Source organism: Lynx rufus, unplaced genomic scaffold (assembly GCF_022079265.1).
Source record: "Lynx rufus isolate CCGP_SWC_20201006 ecotype Redwood Valley unplaced genomic scaffold, mLynRuf1.p SCAF_6, whole genome shotgun sequence".
NCBI classification, from domain to species: Eukaryota; Metazoa; Chordata; class Mammalia; order Carnivora; family Felidae; genus Lynx; species Lynx rufus.
In genome coordinates this window covers 80,081,203-80,102,653 of record NW_025814878.1, presented here as the reverse complement: position 1 = coordinate 80,102,653, position 21,451 = coordinate 80,081,203, and the positions used below count along the sequence as shown (strand labels likewise).

Here is a 21,451-nt window from a genome sequence, read left to right as displayed (position 1 = left end):
AAGCCGAAAGGAGACATGGACGAACTCCACTGCCATACAAAAGAATGTGGAAACTGGGGCGACTGGGAGGTTAAGCTCTTGATTTCAGCTCAGGTCATGATCTCATGGTTCATGAGATTGAGCCCCATATCGGGCCCCATGCTGTCAGTGAGGAAGGAGCCTACTTGGGATTCTCTCTCCCTCTCTCTCTCTGCCTCTCCCGGACTCATGCTGTCTCTGTCTCTATCTCAAAATAAATAAACATTAAAAAAAATAATGTGGAAACTGGTATTTTAGGGGAGATTACTCTATGAGCTTCCCAGAGATAGGTAAAAGTAAAAAGTATGTCCTAGAGCAAGTAGCTCAGGGATTGGTGTTTTGTTGTTGTTATTGTTTCCAATCTTGCATTTCAGGATAAGTAACTTCAACTTTAGAACAGAGGCTTCTCCGGGGTGCCTGGGTGACTCAGTTGGTTAAGCGTCTAACTCTTGGTTTCAGTTCAGGTCATGATCTCATGGTTTGTCAGGAGTTTGAGCCCAGCACAGAGCCTGCTTGGGATTCTCTGTCTCCGTTCTCTCTCTGCCCCTCCCCCACTCATGCGGGCTCTGTCTCTCTCAAAATAAATAAATAAACTTTAAAAAAAAAAAAAACAGAGCCTTCTCTTTTTATTAGACATTTTCCTTGGGAACTCAGCTCCCCCTCTGGATCTTGAGAGTACCACAATTTTAAGAATGAAAATGTCTGTAGATTGATTGGTAGAAAATGCTGCTTCTCACTTCTGCACCCTATGACTGCCGTATGAATGGACAGAGCTGAGGAGTCATTTCTTTAGCAGTTTGTAAGGAAATGGAAAATACATGGGTAGCAGAAAAAATAATTCCCTTCCCTTACCGTTCTTATGAATATTATAAAGGAATGACAAATATCCATAAACAAAATTAGACTGTGAAAATGAGCCAGTGGCTTAGTAGTGGCTTAGAACACTTGATGGGTCACCAACGATGCCACATGTGAGGTGGATTCTGCCTCTTTGAAAGGAGATCAGCTGCAGCATGTACTCCTGGGGTAGGATGGCAAGAACACACTGGGGCCTTTCTCAGGATCCCCACTTGGGAAAGGATTTATGGGAAATTCACACATTCTTAGTTGCAGACATTTAAATACAGCATGCAACACACACACACACACACACACACACACACACACACACACACACACAGTTCTCTTCATCAACAAAGTTGTAAAGGAACTCTATGTGCACCATACATCATATTATATTTTGACATTCAAAATGGCTAGTCCCTTCCAAGGTTTTTATTATTTAATTAGTGCCATTTCAAATGGGTCTGGTGCTTTAAACTATAGAAAAGAAATGAAGTCTGTCATGATAAGGCAAGTTTCTTATCAGATTTCTCTCTTTTTTTGTTGTTGTTTTACAGTTTTCTCCTTGTCTTTGGTTGCTTGATTTTGTCAGTGTTTTCCACCATCCCTGAGCACACAAAATTGGCCTCAAGTTGCCTCTTGATTCTGGTAAGTGATACATATGAGCAAAAATGTATATAAAGTTTATATAAGAACTGTGTATAATATTTATGCTATGCATTTTATCCCACCACAAAGTTCCATCTAGAAAAAAAAGAGCTACTGTGAAGTATAAAACTTTCAAAGATCACTGAAATATTGGCCTACCATTTTACCTTTTAGCCAGTCCTCAGGAATATATACAGATATTCAGCATTACTATTACATAGCAATATCTTATGTTGCAGTTACATCAAAACCAGCAGGCAGGACTTGGAAGCAGTTTTACTTATGTTTATTTATTATAATAAGCAAATTATAAGAAGAATAAAAATATCCATGAGGTCTCTCATTACATTGCTAAAAATTAAAAGGTAGAGAGCATTTTCTAGTAACTGCAATGTGGCAGTAGGTAAGTGTAATTAGCCAAGAACTAGGAGAATATAGCACCTCATAAGAAAACAGAAGGCTCCTTCATGCTCTTTTCGACCAACAGACTACATTCTGAGTTTTGCTGCTAACACAAGTCACCTGGTAAGAAATTCTGCAGTTAGCTCTGTTTCCATTATGCTGTCAATCCTCAACTATACAGAATTGCTCAATTCATTTTAAAATGGAAAAAGACCCCAAGATATTTTAGTCTGAATTATTCTGGGCCTTTTAAGCTCTTTTACTTTCTATTACAACTAAACTGTATCACTGTATACTCAAATTGCATCTGATTGAAAGTTTGGTTCATTTACATCCATTTTGATCCAGTCACTTAGTCCAAAAAATATCAGACTTGACAGTCTCAGAACTGTCTCAATGAACTATAAGTTGGTACAACTCACTTCTATAAAACCTTGTGGACTACATAGAAGGAAAGAAAAAGAGGGTATGGGGTAAGCTGCCTTTTATGTGCTCGAATAAACAGATATGGGTTATGTACAGCAATAAACATTTAATATAAGAAAATTATCCTTACCTTGAAGATGAAGACTGAAAGATCTCAACTCATATAAACTGACTGGAAGGCAGCTGTTCTTGCTACCTATGCTTTCAGTTGGCCAGTTTGTGCTTAAAGTTACCAAGACTTCATCAAGTCTCCGTCCCACATCAGAGAGAAATCATTTTTGAGCCTGGAACCAATCTATCCCAATTTGTTTCCATACAAATTGTGTTCAGCGGTATATTGTTAATGTTGAGGATGCTATTTCAAAACCAAACATAGAAAACAGACCAAAAAGCACACTGGGAATTTGCTTCACTTATAAGGTTTCCATTTGGGTAGCAAGTGGGCTTTTAGCCTTATGCACCCCTTTGATAACAACAAATGATCTGAGCCCAAGGTCTAAGGCACAGCTGGCCTTTAAGTTCATATACAGAATTACAAATAGGAATTTTAGATTGAAAAAGTAAATCTGATTTTTAGACTCAGAAACATGAAAAACTTGGTCTACTGCATGACCAATGATTATGAATGAATGAATCAAGCATTAAGAATCCCATAAAAAGGAATTTTTCACAATCAGGTCAAGGATTCAAAATGTTAGGTTTACATCATTCAAATCTCCGAAACATAAATTCAGCCTTTGCTAATGAGTTTCTAAATAGTCCAAAGAAACATATTCCTAAAAATCCCAAAGCTGATTTTTACCTTGATTTTTAAAACTTTCTGAGCAGTGAACAAATTCATGAGAGTTTAGTAACTAGGGTGCATTTGAGTAGATAAGAATGTAGATGTTGTCACATATTCCTCAGTTGTTTTCTTTGTGCCACCTTTATTCAGATATAATTGACGTATAACCTTGTGTAAGTTTAAGGTATGCCACTTGATGATTTTATACACATATATATTGCAAAATGATTGCCACAATGAAATTAGTTAACACTGCATAATCTCACATCGTTACCATTTTGTGTGTGCCTGTGATGCAAACTTCTAAGATCTACTCTCAGAAGTTTTCAAGTATACACTACACTATTGTTAACTATAGTCACCATGCTGTGCATTAGATCCTCAAAACTTACTTATCTTATAACTGGAAGTCTGTGCCCTTGGACCACTTTCACCTTCCCTGCCTCAACCACCAGTCTTCTCTGTTTCTATGAGTTCAGGGGTTTTTTGTTTTTTAGATTCTACATATAAGTGAGACCATGCAGTATTTATATTTCTCTGACTTATTTCACTTGGCATAAGGCCCTCAGGGTCCATTCATGTTGTCACAAATGGTGAGATTTCCTTCTTTTCAAGGTTGAATAATATTCCAGTGTGTGTGTGTGTGTGTTTGTGTGTGTGTGTGTGTATTTTCTTCAGATATATACCCAGAAGTGAGACTGCTGGATCATATGCCAGTTCTATTTTTAATTTTTTGAAGAGCCTCCATATGGTTTTCCATAGTGGCTGCACCAAATTGCATTCCCACCAACAGTTCTCTATTCTCCACATCCTTTCTTGTCTTTTTTATAATAGCCATTCTAATAGGTGTGAGGTGGTATCTCACTGTGGTTTTGATTTGCATTTCACTGATGATTATTGATATTGAGCACCTTTTCAATTGAGTACCTGCTGGCCATTTGTATGTCTTCTTTCCTCCCTCAGTCTTGAATGCCTTTGGATTTAGCAAAGCAGAAACCAGTCCCATTTGTTTTCAGCAATGCAGTAATTGCTGCAGATACATGTTCTCAGAAAGGTTGCTCTACTTCCCTAGGGAGAGTGCTTGCTTATTCTCCTATTGTTGCACTATAGGGATAAATGGTCAAGGTGTATGTTTTAAACCAAAGCGCACTCTTAAAACCTACCTAGAAATATGCAGACTGTGTTGCAGGTCTAAGGTTTCCCTGATGTTATTCTTCTGCATCAACATTTCTCCAAAAAATATGTTTTATTTAAAGGTTTCATGCTCTCCTGAGTTAGCTGAGTGAATGCTAAAGTACATACACACACACACACACACACATACATCATGTAGAAAAAAAATAATTCAAGTATAAGCTTTGTTTTTATTTTTGTATTTAGTAATTAATAAAATGAAAAAGCATGCATGTTTTAATTCTTTTTCACAATTAGTTAATCTAGGATATCATAAAAGTTCAGTTGGTTGTAAAATATTGGAAAAAGCCAAGAGATACCTTCTTAATGGTTTAGGGAATCTCATTTATCCTTTTTTTTTTTTTTTTTTTTTCAACGTTTTTTATTTATTTTTGGGACAGAGAGAGACAGAGCATGAACGGGGGAGGGGCAGAGAGAGAGGGAGACAGAATCGGAAACAGGCTCCAGGCTCTGAGCCATCAGCCCAGAGCCTGACGCGGGGCTCGAACTCACGGACCGCGAGATCGTGACCTGGCTGAAGTCGGACGCTTAACCGACTGCGCCACCCAGGCGCCCCTCATTTATCCTTTTAATATGTATGTTTGAGACAGTTAATCTGATTTGAAAGTCTGTCTATCCTCTGAACATCTAATCAAACAGAATTCATAGAACACAACTCTGACTAGCAATGTTTTTAGTTCCCAAGATAAAATATATCTAAAGAATTGCCATCCAAATAGTCATATGAATGGCTTTTAAAATGTTTGCAAAAATTTATAATAAAGTCACTTTTGTATACTTTTGGCCACAAATAAAGCACCAGAGAAATAAGTTTAGAACAACTCTATATAAATCATGCATCATGGTTGTATATTTTTTCATAGCTCTGTCCATGTGGGTTTTTTTTTAACACTTTAAAAGATGTTCCCATATTCTAACTGTAATTCCATTTCTGTGCAAGTAACAAGCACCCACACTTCTGACGGAACACATGACAGGCCAGCTGGCTCCTGGACAAACTTGCCAAGCCCCTCTGTGACATTCATGCTTTCCACCTGTGTTTGAGGGAACCAGTCTTTGGACTTGGTCTTGCTCTCACAGAGTCTTTGGCTCTCCATCTCCCATCCCAAGGGAAGAGGCCTCATCATTCTCATCTAGAATTGCACTCCCAATGCTACTTATAAACTTGTGACTTACTGGCCTTGGTTACCAGCCAAATGGATACACGCAAATTCTGTGTGAATTTGCTCTTTTATTCTTCCCAGTTGTGTGGACTGAGGTTTCATACTATGCACCAGGTTCCCTTATGGCTCTCCACAGAAACATGGCACACAGCCCTAACAATGTGGTGTAGACTCTGGAGCTGGGTACAATGAGTTCAAATTCTGCTTCTACCACTCTTTATATGTGTGCCTTTGGGAAACCACTTCTCTGTGCCTTAGTTTGCTCGTCTGTTAAAAGTGGATAATAATACAGCCTACTTCATAAAGTTGTTGTGAGGATGAGTTAAATTCAAGTGCTGAGAACAGGGCTCAGCACAGAGAAAGTTGGCAAATATTGTAACCACTGGTTCTTCCATATTAGTGAAGCCTAATAAGGACAGTGAACAGTGGAATATTTGAAAATTGCTACATTTGAGAAAATATCACACTTTTCTAATAGAAAACAAAGATCTTTGCTAGAATTTTCTCACCACAAACACGGCTAATTATGGCAGCTTTCTTTTTTTCTATGACAGCTTTCTATACAAATGTGTTCATCTAACTAAAAGTGACTCCATGGCACACATTCACCATGAGGCCTGTGTTCATAACAACCACTTACTTTTGGTGACTAATGAAACAGATTTTTATTGTTGTAGTTCTTTGATAAATGCATCTGATGAAAATGCTCACGGCTTCGTAAGTTCTTCCCTCAGTATCTGCATCTGCTGGGTGCAACGTGAGGCAGGGATAACTAGATCTGCCAGAATGGCTTGCTCTGCCCTCACTCTGCGGATAACATGTATGAACTCAAGACTATAATACAAAACTGTGTACCCACATACCGAAGGCAATTCAAAGCTGGTGTTAATTTCCTATGTCTTGTAAAAAACTCTTCAAAACTGAAGGGGAGCTAGCTAGCGTTTTTTTAAGTACCTTTCATTTATCCGACTCATTGATTTCTTATTAAAACAAAAACAAACCATAAAAACGTTCAATTTAAGTAGTAGTCCTCTCATTTACCAAATGGCTAATTACATTGTGCAAGATCATGCACTGGGTCTAAGACAGAGCCAAGATGCCATCTTAGGCCTGGCTGATGAAAAGCCTGGGCTGTCTTCTCAGTAGCCAGCAACCTCATATTCTCCTGCCTCTTAGTCAAGACTGACAGGTACTACCAAAGTGCATTTGCTGCTGCTCAGTGAAGCAATCACAAAGGTGTAAGGCTTCTTTTGGGCTCTCTCTCTCTATATATATATGTCAAGTGATGCCTACAATCCTTTTACTTAGAATAAGTTAGTTTTTTTTTTTCACAGAAAGTGTACTTACTAAGTTATCATAAATGGGTATATCAGTTTGGATATACTGGTATATCAAGAATTCTAAATACTGCTTTGTAAACAAGCAAAAGCCTGATCTGTGGGGTAAGTAGTCAAGTATAAAGTTGTATTTTCTAGTCCCAGCTCACATTGCTCAGGTTATCGTGGTGCTGTTAAAGGAAACTCTTCTATTTCCAGGTTAAACTATTGTGGAAAGTTTTGTTTTGGTGTGTCTTGATTTCCTTAGCCTGAGGTCATATATTTTAGCATTTTGTATCCCACCTTCTTAAGAACAATGCTGTTCAGAGTGCAGTTCCTCTCCACTGGATAACTTCTGGCCTTCCAGATTAGTTTTAGAGTAGTCATTTTAGGGCTTTAAATGCAGGTTGTTCAACCCACTGAAAATAGATGATCTCTCCACTTAATGAAAGTGATGTGTATTATATGTAGAATTTTCTCTGCAGGTGGTCATTTCTAAAACTGCCCAACCACAAGCAATCAAAAGAATGCCATTATCATTTTAAGGAAGCTAGCGAATGTCTTAGTATATTTGCTTCTCTACCCTCCTGCTGTATTAGAAAGACTCCAAACCACAAATGGATTGTGCAAAGCATCTGGTCGAGTACTCAAACACATGGTCAAATATTCAGGTTTTCCCAAACATCTGGGTGTTTGGCACCTTCTAAACAGAGCATATGCAGATTTGCTAGTTTTGCTGGGTTTGCTTCATGTAGTGAAGCAAACATGGGTTTGCTGTTTCTTTGCACAATGAATCAGTTCCTGAATGTGTATGAATCCAATTTCGACAGATCTAATTATATACTAAATGCACTAGTGGAGCTTACTATTTAAAGAAAATCTGTAGTGAATTCTTTTGTAAAGTGAACAGTCCCCTTAAAAAGCTAATAACTACGTAATTAATCTGTGTTGCATGTTTGTTTTCTTTTTCTAATATGGGTGCATGTGGGTTTTTTTTAATTGCTATATAAGCATCCATCATCTAACATGGCATTGAAGAATTAGAGGTGTGGCCACTTCCCATCTATCAGTATTAGGAGCGTGGAACATCAGCCACAAACACATGTACTAGTCCTTGCAAAGTAGAAACGTTTGTGCATAAAATTATATGGGTTTGATGTAGAAGATTACATTAAGTCTCTACATTTAAAGTTCTGGCATTAAACATTATAAGAGAAGATAACAAAGGATAAGGATAAGAATCCATTTGAGGATATTAAATCGTATGTTTGTAATGGAAGTGACAGAGTATGAGATATTAAGCAGTCAGATATGAGGAATGAGTGATCCTTCTTTATGTTTATCACATCTCTGTAATTTACTGCAGAAAGCTCTCAGAATACCCCAATGAACATTGAAAACTGCAATTATTTTCCTTTGCTTGTCTTTCATCAAGAAAAATGCAAATAAACTTTCAAATGATTCATGGAGACTAACAATCCTCATCAATCTGCTGATGACTGAAAAGAAAGAGCAGGAGTAGTTTAACACCTACGCTGAATCTTAACTGAGGGATAATAATATAGTAAGTTATCCTGTGAAAAGTATTTCAGATACCAGAGAAAAGGCTTGTTCGAGTTAAAGATAATGAAATTGTGCCTGAAAAAGACCACGTCCCCATCTGTAGTCAGGAAAGCAAGAACTTTACATATTTCTGATGTGAGTATCAGTGCCTGACCAAGTGGCCAATCTATCACAGAGCCACCCTGAGAAACTCTGTTTCCAGACTTGAGGAGCAACGCAGCAGACATCCTTAGGACTGTGAATGAACCACACTCCATTAGGTTCATGCCAATGCTGATGTCCTGAGCTCCACAAAAGTGTATTCAGCTGAGAAAGAGAGAAGCAAGGTGATATGATGAACACCAGAGGGCTCCTAGAAAATAACAGAGTCCAAGATGGTTGGCAATGGAAGGAAGAACACTCTTCCCTTACTACCCTTCCAGGCTTAAGTAATGTCCACCATTTGAAACCTGAGTCAAATTTAGTTACTTGCTCTTCCTGGAATAAACTGTGTCTTCCTTCTGATTTCCCTTTTGGCATGGGTTACTTGACATTGTATCTCCTCCCTTATTCATTTATTTAACAATAATTATGCAGCATCCATACAAGCAAGGCATTCTGTTGGGTGCTAAGGACATGGCAATGAATAAAATAGGCAAAATCTCTGTCCTCATGGAATGCACATTTTTATGGGGAAGATCTACAGTAAACAAATTGTCAAATTGATATATTAAGTGTTATAAATAAAAGGAAAGCAAGAAAGAGGAATGGATAGTATATTTAGAGAAGTCCACTGGAAAGGGTTGCATTATAGCAGAGACTTAAATGAAGGTGAAGCAAAAAGCCATGCAGAGATTAGAGGAAAGAACATTCCAGGCAGATGGAACTTCAAGGATAAGAGCCTTGGGCAGGAGCATACCTACTGAGCCAAGGAAGGGCAAGAAGCCCAACAACAGCTGAAGGAGACTAAGCTGGGGGTGAGTGGGGAAAAATGAGGCACCGGTTGGACTATAAATTTCCTGAAAAGAGGTTCCAAAGCCAATTCAGCAACAGCCCTTAATATGGTGGTACCTGGTACAAATTATCAATAAATATTCTATGAAAGAAGAGGGCCAGTTGTTTAATTGCACAACATCAATATTGAAGTTTCACAGTATCGTAGATATAGCACCAAAATTAAAACAAGATGCAATACCTGACCTTAGAAAGCACGGGAGTAGGATTGAAGCCATTTAGGAAGCAATTGAAGTCATTCATACGAAGTATGATGGAGCCCTCAACAAAACAGAGGCACTGTGAACTGAGGAGAGGAGATGAACTAGAGCCATATAGATGGTTTAGAGGTTAAATCAAAACTGTAAATTCCGAATCATTGGTCGGTGCCTCACAGAGAGTCTGGGGAGGGCTCTTCTCAGAAGTGAGATATTCTGCCCCTCGCATACTACATAGCTCCAAATTGTTTGTTTCCTGCCTCATTTCAGATGCTATCTTCTCTCTGTAGATTTCCAGATATTTCCCTGGATCCTGACTAATTAATTCACTGCAGTTTTAACTCAAATGTATATTAAAAGTTTCCTATACTCCAGTCTGTGCCAGGGACTGGAGTCTCAAATACGAATAAGACATTATCCCGCCCTGGAAAGATATCATAAAGTATATTCTCATCTACAACCTCTGACTGAGTCTAGAGCAAATTAAAAGCCTGGAAATCATGGGTTTGCAAAGAATAAATGGCAAAATTAGGAGATGAAATAAAAATGGGTTAATTTGTCATTTTTTTAATTCCCACTTTGAGACATAAGCACATGAGAGAATATACCTTTCTCATCTGTTTCTCATAAAAGTCACAAATAAGATTATCAAAAACTATTTTCAATATAGATTACTACGAATCGTACTCCTGTATTGAATATTGGGTTAGTGCCGTACAAAACCAAAAGCTGGAAGCAATGGGGTGGGTCCCCTTTCCCACACAGGCAAACATCAGGGGTCACAGTTAAGGTGAGAAGACACATCACACTTCTGCAAAGTAGATTAGAGAAAAATTTTCCAAGCTGTAAATGGCAGCTTGACAAACACCATTACAGGCTGGATTCAATGAAAATGCTGCAGACCTGGCTTCCTCTGGGGCTATAAATCACAATGAATCCACAGAACATTACTGGAAAATGGAGAACAGGAAAGAGACTACGAGGGTGACAAGCCCTCCAGCCTTGGCTTGCCCGCAGACTAATTGAGGGAGATTCAGTGCTGCAAGATCGCAGCACCATGGGAAAACCTGGAAAGCCGTCCTCCCGAAAGAACATAGAAGAATAACCTTCACAAAGAAATGCAAACCCCAGACCCAGACCACCTTTGGGCGAGGTCAGGAGTGGAGAACGTGAGGAAACACCCCCTCCCCGAAGTGCAAGTGCCAGAAAGGACCCACTCTCTCATCCTCCCCACCAGTCACTCTCTTGAACGTTTTTTTTAATATTTTTTTAATTTTTAATATTTATGTGTTTTTGAGAGACAGAAAGACAGAGCACAAGTAGGGGAGGAGCAGAGAGAGAGAGGGAGACACAGAATCCGAAGCAGGCCCCGGGCTCTGAGCTGTCAGCACAGAGCCCAACGTGGGGCTCAAACTCACAAGCTGCGAGATCATGACCTGAGCCAAAGTCAGTAGCTCACCAACTGAGTTACCCAGGCACCCCATGAACGTTATTTTTTAAATCAGGTGAAATCAACGATGACTCAACGTCAAAAGCAATCTTAAAAGAAAGAGGGGCGCTTGGGTGGCTCAGTCAGTGAAACATGCAACTCTTGATTTCAGTTCAGGTCATGATTCCAAGGTCGTAGGATCAAGCCCCATGACGGGCTCTGTGCTGACAGCATAGAACCTGCTTGGTATTCTCTTTCTCTCTCTCCCTCTGCCCCTCTCCCCTACTCATGCTCTCTCTCTCAAATAAATGAATGAATGAATAAATACATAAATATGTTTTTAAAAATTAAAAAAAAATAAAGAGAAATCTCAATATAATTGGAGGTGTTATGTAGAAGTGTACAGGTGGTGAGCCTCCCTGACTCTTTGACTTCATGCTAATAATGACTGGAGAACCATCCGTGTAAATCTGGACAGTTTTCTGTCCCACTTGGCTGACCCATCTTCTTTCCAGCAGGCTCCTTCCTCAGTCTCCTTCTGGTTCTTTTCTGTTCTGATGCAGTTCTCTACAAACTGCATGTTCAGCATCACAGTAGCCAGGCAAGGGCCAACTGATGCAAAGTGGATTGTATAACCAGGTTGGGGAGGTTGTCTGTTCATAGAGTTGGAGAGTCTAAGCTGGGGGTCAGAGATGAGAAGCACCCAGCTACGTCTGAGGGCAGAGGTTGTGAGGACATACATTTCCTTGAGTCACCTCTACAGACAGAAGGATATTTTTTTCTTTGCTTTATCTTGTGCTGCTTGCTGATTCATTCATTCATTTATTCACTCATCAAATATTCACTGAGCACCTACCAGGTATGCTGTGAGCCAGAAGCCTGGCACACATCACACACCAGCTGTACACTGAGATACTCATACAGTCCCCATCCTTGTCTGCGATGGTTCTTTAAGATTATTTTTCTAGTTAAGTCAGGTGGAGAATTTTGACTATTATGCGTATGCAGTCTATTCTGTTTCCATAATGCAAATCACCTCATATGCAATTGTAAATAGGGTAACGATGTCAACGTAACATGGAAGCTAAAGATGATTTTTCCCAAATAACAGCAGCTGAGCGTAAAGCATACCAGCCTAGCTAAATGCAGCAAAGCTGAAAAAGTACAATACTGCCCATATCCACTCTTCAGGATGAGCACTGGGTGTCATATGCAAGAGATGAATCACTGGGTTCTACTCCTGAAGCCAAGACTACTCTGTGTTAACTAACTTGAGAATAAAAAAATTAAAAAAAAAAAAAAAACCACAATGGTGCCCATATCCTCCTTCTAATTTTGGACACTTGCTCTGCCTTGGAAGCACTTATAAGTCAATTTTCCCTAATCTTATGCAAAAGACACAAATGTAAGGTTAGAAAGGAAATAATCCATCTTTAATATCACTGCATTTTGTGCAAAGCCTATGCCTTCCTCTCTACCTATGACATGTGATATAGGGCCCTTGTCCTCATGATCCAGCCACCTGTGCCCTTCCAGACATCCCCTTCCATCAAGCTATCTTCACATTGGTGTAGGTGAAGTCTGGAATTATTGCAGCATTTCCTTGTTAGAATTTGATAAATCTTTTTAAATGCACTAATGTCTTATTAGGATTGTTGTTTTCACTAGATTTCTTTTTTTAAGTTCCATAGGTTTCAGGGCACCTGGGTGGCTCGGTGACTTGAGTGGCCAATTCTTGATTTTGGCTCAGGTCATGATCTCATGGGTCATGAGTTCAAGCCCTGGGTCGGACTCTGTGCTGACAGCGTGGAGCCTGTTTGGGATTTTCCCTCTCTCTCTCTCTCTCTCCCCCCCACCCCCCACCCCCACCCCCCACCTCTCTGTTTTCCCCAGCTCACCAGGAGTTGTTTCTTTCTCCTCTGTGTTCTGGGGTCCTGCACAGCTCAGAGAGAATGGTCTATAGCAGTGGGTGGTCTTTAACAGCGTTCATTGTCCTCCACTATGATCACTGATTTCCGAAGATGTATTTCATTTCCGCAAGACTGAAAACTACATTAGAATAGGGACTATATGTTAGTAGTCTTTGTATTTCCTAGTATGCCTGACAGGGCCTAGCATATAGAAGATGTTCAATAAATGTGTGAAAACTAAATGTCCTGGCCATCCAGTCTAAAGAAACTGGTAGTAATTCTCCATGTGTATCCCTGTTTTGTTGTCTCTATAGCATCTACCATTATTTGATATTTTCTTGCTTATTTGTCACTGTTATTCATTACTGATTTCTGTCAACACAATACAAGCTCCATTAAGAGTGGCCCTTGTTTTGTTCATCACTTTCTCCCCAGTGTCTGGGACAGAAGAGGTACTTGATATCTGGAAGAAAAGAGGTGCAAAATAAAACTATTAACGTACAAAATGAATGACTAGAACCAGATTTTACTCTCCTCTACTCATACCAGGCTTTTTCATAATTAGTATATAAGTTCAGTGCCTCCATGGAGACATTAAAATACTCTGGTTTCAATTAATCTTTTAATTTTAGCAGTATGCAATTCCAAAAAACAATTTTTCACTCCTTTGGAAGATCTATAAAGGCAAATATAATTAAGTAGTAGAACACAATTTTCAAAATCTAAAATACAAAGATTATTTGCTAACTTTCACCTCTTCTTTTTTCACTCATTCTTATTTTCTGCTGAGTTTCAATACCCTTTTGAATCTAGGATAATCAGGTATTCATGTTATTAAAGCAAGTACTCTTACCTAATATCAAAGCAGGCTGATCATTGACATTAAAGAATAATAGTATAAAATGATTTTGTAGCCAACATTAAAAATGAATAAGATTGGGAGGCGAGGGCATCTGGGTGGCTCAGTCAGTTAGGCATCTGACTTCAGCTCAGGTCACGATCTCACAGTTTGTGGATTTGAGTCCTGCATCAGGCTCTGTGCTGACAGCTCAGAGCCTGGAGCCTGCTTCGGATTCTGTGTCTCCCTCTCTCTCTGTCCCCTCCCCCACTCATTTTCTGTCTCTGTCTCTCAAAAAATAAATAAACATTAAAAAAAATTTTTTAATGAATAAGATCACACAACAAGAGAGATATTGCAATGACCTAGTCAGTTATTCAACACTAACATATTTTAATTAAAAAGTCATTTACTAATGACTAAGTCATTCACTAATGATCTCTGAAGGCAAAAGAAATAGGGACTAAAGTCTCCAAATAGCTTCCTATAATGGCATTTTAGATTAACTGAGCCTAATCAAACTGAGACATAGTTATCACTCCCTCCTCAGACCTCACATAATAACATTGCCCATATTTCACTTTTGACACGTATTTTGCTTTAAACCAGGCATTAGACAAGCATGTCTTTAGTGCCTATTATATTCTAGGCTTTATGCCCTAGCCTTTTCCCTAACCTCATGTAAATTATTCTGTCTAGAGTTTTTAAGAGAGAGTGAAATTCCAAACCATTTTTTGAATTAAAAGGTCCAATTTCTTACCTTGAAAGAAAGAACCAAAAGTGAATGAGAGAACCAAAAGTAAGTGGAATTAGAGAGTAGGTGATCTATAAATACGATGGAGTAATAGAAATGTGTAAGAAGGGGAGCCCAGGTGGCTCAGTCAGTTAAGCGTCCAACTCTTGATTTTGGCTCAGGTCATGATCTCATGGTTTGTGAGATGGAGCCCCATGTTGTGCTCTTCACTGTCAGCATGGAGCCTGCTTGGGATTCTCTCTCCCTCTCTCTCTCTGCCCCTCCCTGGCTTGTGCTCTCTCTCTCAAAATAAATAAATAAACTTAAATTTTAAAAAATTGTTAAAAAAAAAAAGGAAAGAAATGTGTAAGAAGAACAATTAGTTACAGCAGAGAAAGTAGATGATTCTCCACTGCCAGTTGGGGAAGGTGTCCAGAGGTGGGGATATTTGAGCTGGGTCTGGAATCACAAAGGTCTGGGGCAGTCTGGACAGATTTAAGGTAGATTAACAGAGAGGCTCAGAGGAAGGTTGGAACCAGACTGAAAAGAGCCTAGTTTTCTAAAGCCATTTGGATTTTATGCTGTAAGTGATGGGAATAAAAAAAAAGAAAAATCTTTTGATGAATAGCACAACTTGATCAAATTGGGTTTGAGAAAGATAATTCTCACTACACCTTGGAGGATAACTGAAAAAGAGAAGGAGCAGTGGAGGACAGGAGAGAATGGAGGTTGCTGCATTGCCCTGAGTCATATGGTGAACATCCGGACTAAAACAGAAGCAGAAGGAATAGAAAGGAAAGGCTGAATTCAGGTGACTTTTCTTTTTTAAAAATGTTTATTTATTTTTGAGAGAGAAAGAGATGAGCAGATAAGAGGCAGAGAGAGAGGGGGACAGTGGATCCAAAGTGGGCTCAAACTCAAGAACCATGAGATCATGACCTGAGCCAAAGTCGGACGCTTAACAGACTGAGCCACCCGGGTGACCCCAGGGGACATTTCTGAGGCCAAGCCAACAAGGAGTAGTTGTTTAAGGTGAGAGATTGAAGGTGAGGATGCCTGCACTTTCTGACTTTGGACTGTGGTTAGATACTGATGCCATTATGCAAGACTGAGAACACAGAGCATTTGACAGGTTCAGAAGAAAGGCTACTTTTAAATACATTAAAAATATTTATCTATAGTCCAGGAGATATGACAGTCTATATTTGGAGATCATGGAAATGTAGGTAAATGAAGGAAACCTGAGAGGTGGAGAGTGAGAAAATTGTACAAGAAAACAACAGTAGCCACCATTATGATGAGTAAACCGTTCTAAGATCAGACCCAATATTACTGCTCTTCTTTATGCCATGTCCCCTAGAAATCTTAATGCCAAGCACGCCTTCTGTCTAAATTTAGACTTGAGGCATTTTATTAGGTGCCTTCCCAGGACATGGCTTACCACCTGCATCATCTTCAATGCTAGCATTTAACTAGTTAGAGTATTAGCAGACAGCAATCTTCATCCAAAGTCTAGTGGTCCTGAGTGATGGAAGCAAAATTGTGAATAGAGCCTTATTCTTTTAAAGGATGTATGGATCAGTATTGCACTGAAGACTAAGGGAAATTAATTAATTTGTTAAAAACAAAAACAAAAACAAAAAACTTTAAAGGGCTTACTAAGAACCATTTTTTTTTTTTAACGTTTATTTTTGAGACAGAGACAGAGCATGAATGGGGGAGGGTCAGAGAGAGGGAGACACAGATTCTGAAACAGGCTCCAGGCTCTGAGCTGTCAGCACAGAGCCTGACGTGGGGCTCGAACTCACGGAGTGTGAGATCATGACCTGAGCCGAAGTCGGCTGCTTAACCGACTGAGCCACCCAGGCGCCCCTAAGAACCATTCTTAAACCTAAATGTAAGATTAAAAAGCCCTGAAGCTTTAGGGGAATCACCTGATGCTGTTCATTGTCCCATATGACAGAAGATTGGAGTTCTCCCAGAAACAAAGCACCTTGGAAAGCTTAGTTCCTTTCCTCTATATAAATGTCCAAGGTTTTGTGGGAACAGTGCTTTGGAGGAATCTAGCATCTTACCCGATATCATTTCCCTTTCCAACAATCATTGGATGAATCAAAATTGCCTCCTAGCACTTCATAGGTAATGTCCTGCCCTCTTGAGAACCACTCACTAAGCTATTGTGAACTGTAAAAAGTCAGCCCTTAGACTTAAGCCTCTGACATAAATAATCCTGGTCAAATACCAGAGCAACAAATTATTAGTAGAAGAGTTCAGTCACGGGCACAAGTATTTGCACCATTAGGACAGAATGATTGCAAAGGGAAACAATTAAAAAAAAAAAAAGCTTTAGGTTGCCTACATATGTATACTTCCCTTGATGCGTCATCAAATGATAGCTGGAGATTTAAAAAATCAAAGTTTGAGATTTTTAGGAGATGAAAGCAGGAAAGCCAAAGAGAAGGGGAATTAATTGTTTGGGAAAGTCTCCAAGAAAAATTCATCTGAAATGAGGGATTACTCTTTCTCTTGACTCAGTAACATTCAGAAATATAGAGGGATGAAATAAAACCTCAACATAATCTGACCCTCACCAGAGCCAGAATTCATCTTTATGCTTCTGTTGACAGCCAACAACTTTTTGTTTTTAATTATAAGATGGAAATTTCTAACCACCATGGTCTAGTCACTTTTTATAAGGCTCACATTTCAGATGAACAAAAACATTATTCAAGTAGGTTCTCTTTCCAATAAACAAACAAAAAAATCACCAAAGCAAATAACCACACTCAACTTCTGTGAATCATGGCCCAGCCTGAGGATGCTGAGATGCTAAGAGCACTCTGCGTGCCCAGTAGTCACCCACAGCTCAGCACTGCTTAAAACAGTCCCCTGAATTGGGGCACCTGGGTGGCTCAGTCAGTTAGGCATCCAACTTTGGCTCAGGTCATGATCTCATGGTTCGTGGGTTTGAGCCCTGCACTGGGCTCTGTGCTGACAGCTTGAAGCCTGGAGCCTGCTTCAGATTCTGTGTCTCCCTCTCTCTCTGCCCCTCCCCCACTCACACTCAGTCTCTCTCTCTCAAAAATAAATAAACATTAAAAAAAGATTTTTTAAAAACAGTCCCCTTAACACTCAAAGATTTCAACATTTATGTAATAGTATCAATTATGAGTCATATATTTTTCTTAACATCTTGAACACAGAAGATTTGGTTGAGAGATGGGGGAAGATTATTATTTTGTCCATAGCTTCTTTAATAATATTTTCACTTTATGGTCACTCTTTTACATGGAGCCCTAAAGTCAAAAAATAAGGGAAATTCGAAGTCTCTTCTCCCCAGCTTCGGCTCAGCTGTCAGAAAAGTAAAGAGTGATCTGATTCTCACTATCTTCATCTTATCTCAGAGAATTTGAGCCAGACATTTATCAAATGAGGAAAAAAGTGGCAATTTTACCAAAACTGTTGCAATATTATTGATGCTCTAGATTCCCAAAGAGAGAAGCATTTAAGCAGAACAGGATAAGCAAGGATTGTCGGGTTTTATATCCTACAAACTTACAAATAAAAACATCTCACGTGTTCTGAATTTCCATTTAAATTTATCTTGTTTGGAAAGCACATAAAAATTAAATAAAAAATAATTTTATTCTGTATCTGTTTCTCTTCTTTCCTTTACTGCTGATCAATCATATCAGATCTAACATTGTTTCTCATCTCCTCAGAGTGGAAGCTCTTGGAAGCTTGTCAGTTCAGGGCCACACTGCAGGCTAGGAATGAAGACCTGTGGGTTGGCACTTGGCAGTGAGCAGAATAGTGTCTACTTGAAGGTTCTGATAATTATGGAAATCGTCTAATGAACATATGATATATTTACAGCTTCAAGCTTCTACTTTAGCACATATCAGGGAAAGCCTATTCTCAGAGTAGAGCCTCATTTCTATCCTCTTGCCTAGAATAGACAGACATATGGGTCCTGTCTGAGTTTCCACACCCTGCTTCTTCCATTGTTGGTGGGTGCCCAGTTCCTCTCAGAGAGATCTTCCATCTTTACCAAAACCTGGAGAATGAACAGAGCAGCTATGGTGGGTGAGGAGACAGAAAGCAGGCTGGTTCTTCCTAAGGCCTTTGTCCTGGAGAACACATTCCATTTCTCTCAGAGTAAAAGCCAAGGTTCTGGGGCACCTGGGTGGCTCAGTCAGTTGAGCATCCAACTTTGGCTCAGGTCACTATCTCACATTACGTGAGTTTGAGCCCTGAATCGGGCTCCTCTCTAAGCATGAAGCCTGCTTGGGATTCTCTGTCTCCGTCTCTCTCTGCCCCTGCCCTGCTCACTATATCTCTCTCTCAAAATAAATAAACATCAAAGAAGAAAAAAAAAAAGCAAGCCAAAGTTCTTACAGTGACCTAAAAGACCCACTTACAATGACCCTTAAAGACTGTCTGGCTGTCCATTCCCATCTGTCCTCACCTCCCACTCTTCTCCCCTTACTCAATCTACTTCAGCCCCCTGTCTCCTTGTTCCTCATCCACACTTCAGGGCATTTGCATCAGGCTTGTAACTACAACCTCTAGTCTGCTCAGAAAGGCCTACCCTGACTCTCCTGTTTAAGGCTGGACATCCACCAGCCCTCCTCAGCACATTTCCCCTCCTTTATCACTCTCAGTGGCACTTATCTTCTGATGTCTGTAACATGTGCTTATTTATTATGTTATTATCTGCCTCCCTCACTAGAAGCACCAAGAACACAGGAGGTTTTGACTCTGTTCACTTCTGTATCTTCAGCATCTAGAAATGGACCTGTCATGTAGTAACCACTTATTGAATATTAGATAATGAATTCATTTTATTTAGCACTTATAAAGTGATTTCTACTTGTCAGGCACAGTTGTAAGCACTGTACAATATTAGGTCATTTCAACCCTGGTAACAACCCTTAAAGAAGGAATTTATATCCCCATTTTATAGAAAAGAAAACTGAGGCACAGTGTGGTTAAGATAAATTGCCCAAAGTCACACAGCTAGTAAGTGGCAGAGCCCTTCTGTGCTCTGAACCCCTGCTCTCTGCTAAGTGAATTAATGAAACATGGTGGAATCTCCATTTTCTGCACTTTGTCCTAAGTGCCCTACTAGGACCAAATTAATGACCCCAGTGTTTGAAAATGACCTAATCAAGTCTTTGTGCTGGCTTTCTGTTTCCTTGGAAGGGAAACTTGTAGTTTATAAGGTCTCTAGGGGCTTGTACCTGGGAGGGAGAGGCAAGTAGGCCTATCTACCGGGTCAGGTCACAAGAGAGATACAAAAAGGACCAGAACAGAACACAAGCCCTTTGGATCAGCTACAGACCCTTCCTCCTGCTCCACTTGTCATGCTTCTACTAGGTTGGGGGCTGCTTTCAGTGATCACAGGATCCTGGAGATACCTATAGCACAGACTGATGCATATCTGTATACTAATTTATGAAGCTAGCTATAGCTTATTGGAATGTTCACCTCAGTGTTTGGGAAACATTTAAGATGATTGAAAGGGGGTAATTAGAATTTGGGAGAAGGCATATTTCTTACCAATTTCCCATTGAGTTGATACTTAGGGAATCTCTGCTAACTGTTGCCAAATAAAGATCCTGCTGGGTTTTCTTTAATTAATGAGATGGCTTGGTTGTAATTATTCCATTAATTGTTTAAATGCAAATAAGTACTATTAAGGATCTTGAAAACTGTTTCCTCTTAAATATGTTAAACCTTCCCCCTTGTCCTCTCATTTCTGTTCTTAATTTGCCTAGAAAATCCTCTTTGAATAAATGGCACAAAAATAAGTGTTACCCAGACTCTAGTGGAATTATCACAAATTCTGAATTAGAGAAGGCTGAATGGAAGTAATGAATTGTATTTGTGTTCTTTAAAAAGAAAAGATTCCACTGAGCCTGCATTTACTATGTAAACATGCAGAGTAAAATAATGGAAGAAGTTGTAAAAATGGGAACTTTTCATAAGTATAAACAATTTCTACTCTCTGATAAGATAACTCATTTTAGATATATAAAGCTAGTCTTTGAAAACTACCTTCAGTAACTTTTAGATACTCTTAATTGGCCGAGAGGGTGGTGAAATCCTTGCTCTAGTACAATTCTATTCCCTGCCTGTCAAGATATGGGGCTGTGAGGTAGGGCAACAGCAAGGAAGTCTCCCCTACAACCACACCTGGTGAGAGACTGTTGGGGCTTTGACCATAACTAGAGGCTGTGATACACACAGCTGCCTAATCAGACTATCTTGCAGTGGGCCTGACAGCATTTCTTCACTGGAGACTTCATGGACTAGCCTGGAAGGCAAATGAGGATGATAAAGTGGAACACAGACGAGAAAGAAGAGAGAGTCGGTTTCCCTTTCAGTGGAGAAAATTTCCCAGGGCCCTTTTGCTTCAACAGGAGAATCCACCTCTGTTGGTAGATGTTCCTTTTCCCTTCAGCCCATCACCTCCCCACCCCCCTCACTCTGAGCAAATTTACTTTCAGCACACCTTGCTCCAGGACTTCTTTTGTCTAGATTCTACAAAAGGTCAACTTGACACTGCTATATCACTTTACATCTATTCAGGCATTCCATGCTGCTTCAGAAATGGTAAGGAGTGTACTTTCTCCAGTGCATTCTTTTCTGGGGCATTGCCTTACTTCTGAATAGATGGTTATTTTTGCTCAGGGCCCACTTTTTGTTAGTGTCCCATAAAGTCAACGTATGGGTCTGTATTTCCACAACTTTCTTCACGAACTGTGTACGGGATGCTTTCTTAGTTAAAATTGTGAATCAGTCCTCTCATATATCATTATACTACTACTGTGGTCTCCAAATCAAGTGTCGTGTTGCCAGGTAGGAATAAGTCTTCAACCAAATAAAAGAGCAGGAGAGCAGAGCAGGGTTTCAAATTACTGTGACAGATCAGTTCCCTCCTACACTAAGTAATTTTCCAAATCAGTCCAAGTGATGGCAATCCATCCTG

At 39.6% G+C, this 21,451-nt stretch overlaps 1 protein-coding gene across 1 annotated transcript in view; it reads left to right on the top strand.

Moving 5' to 3' along the window:
• The window catches only part of KCNQ5 (potassium voltage-gated channel subfamily Q member 5), a 516,838-nt gene that overhangs the window by 338,799 nt on the left and 156,588 nt on the right, over window positions 1-21,451 (top strand). Inside the window, exon 2 of the mRNA XM_047102198.1 lies at window positions 1,419-1,509. Coding sequence (XP_046958154.1) covers window positions 1,419-1,509 — 91 coding nt within the window. The remainder of the gene's footprint in view (window positions 1-1,418; window positions 1,510-21,451) is intronic.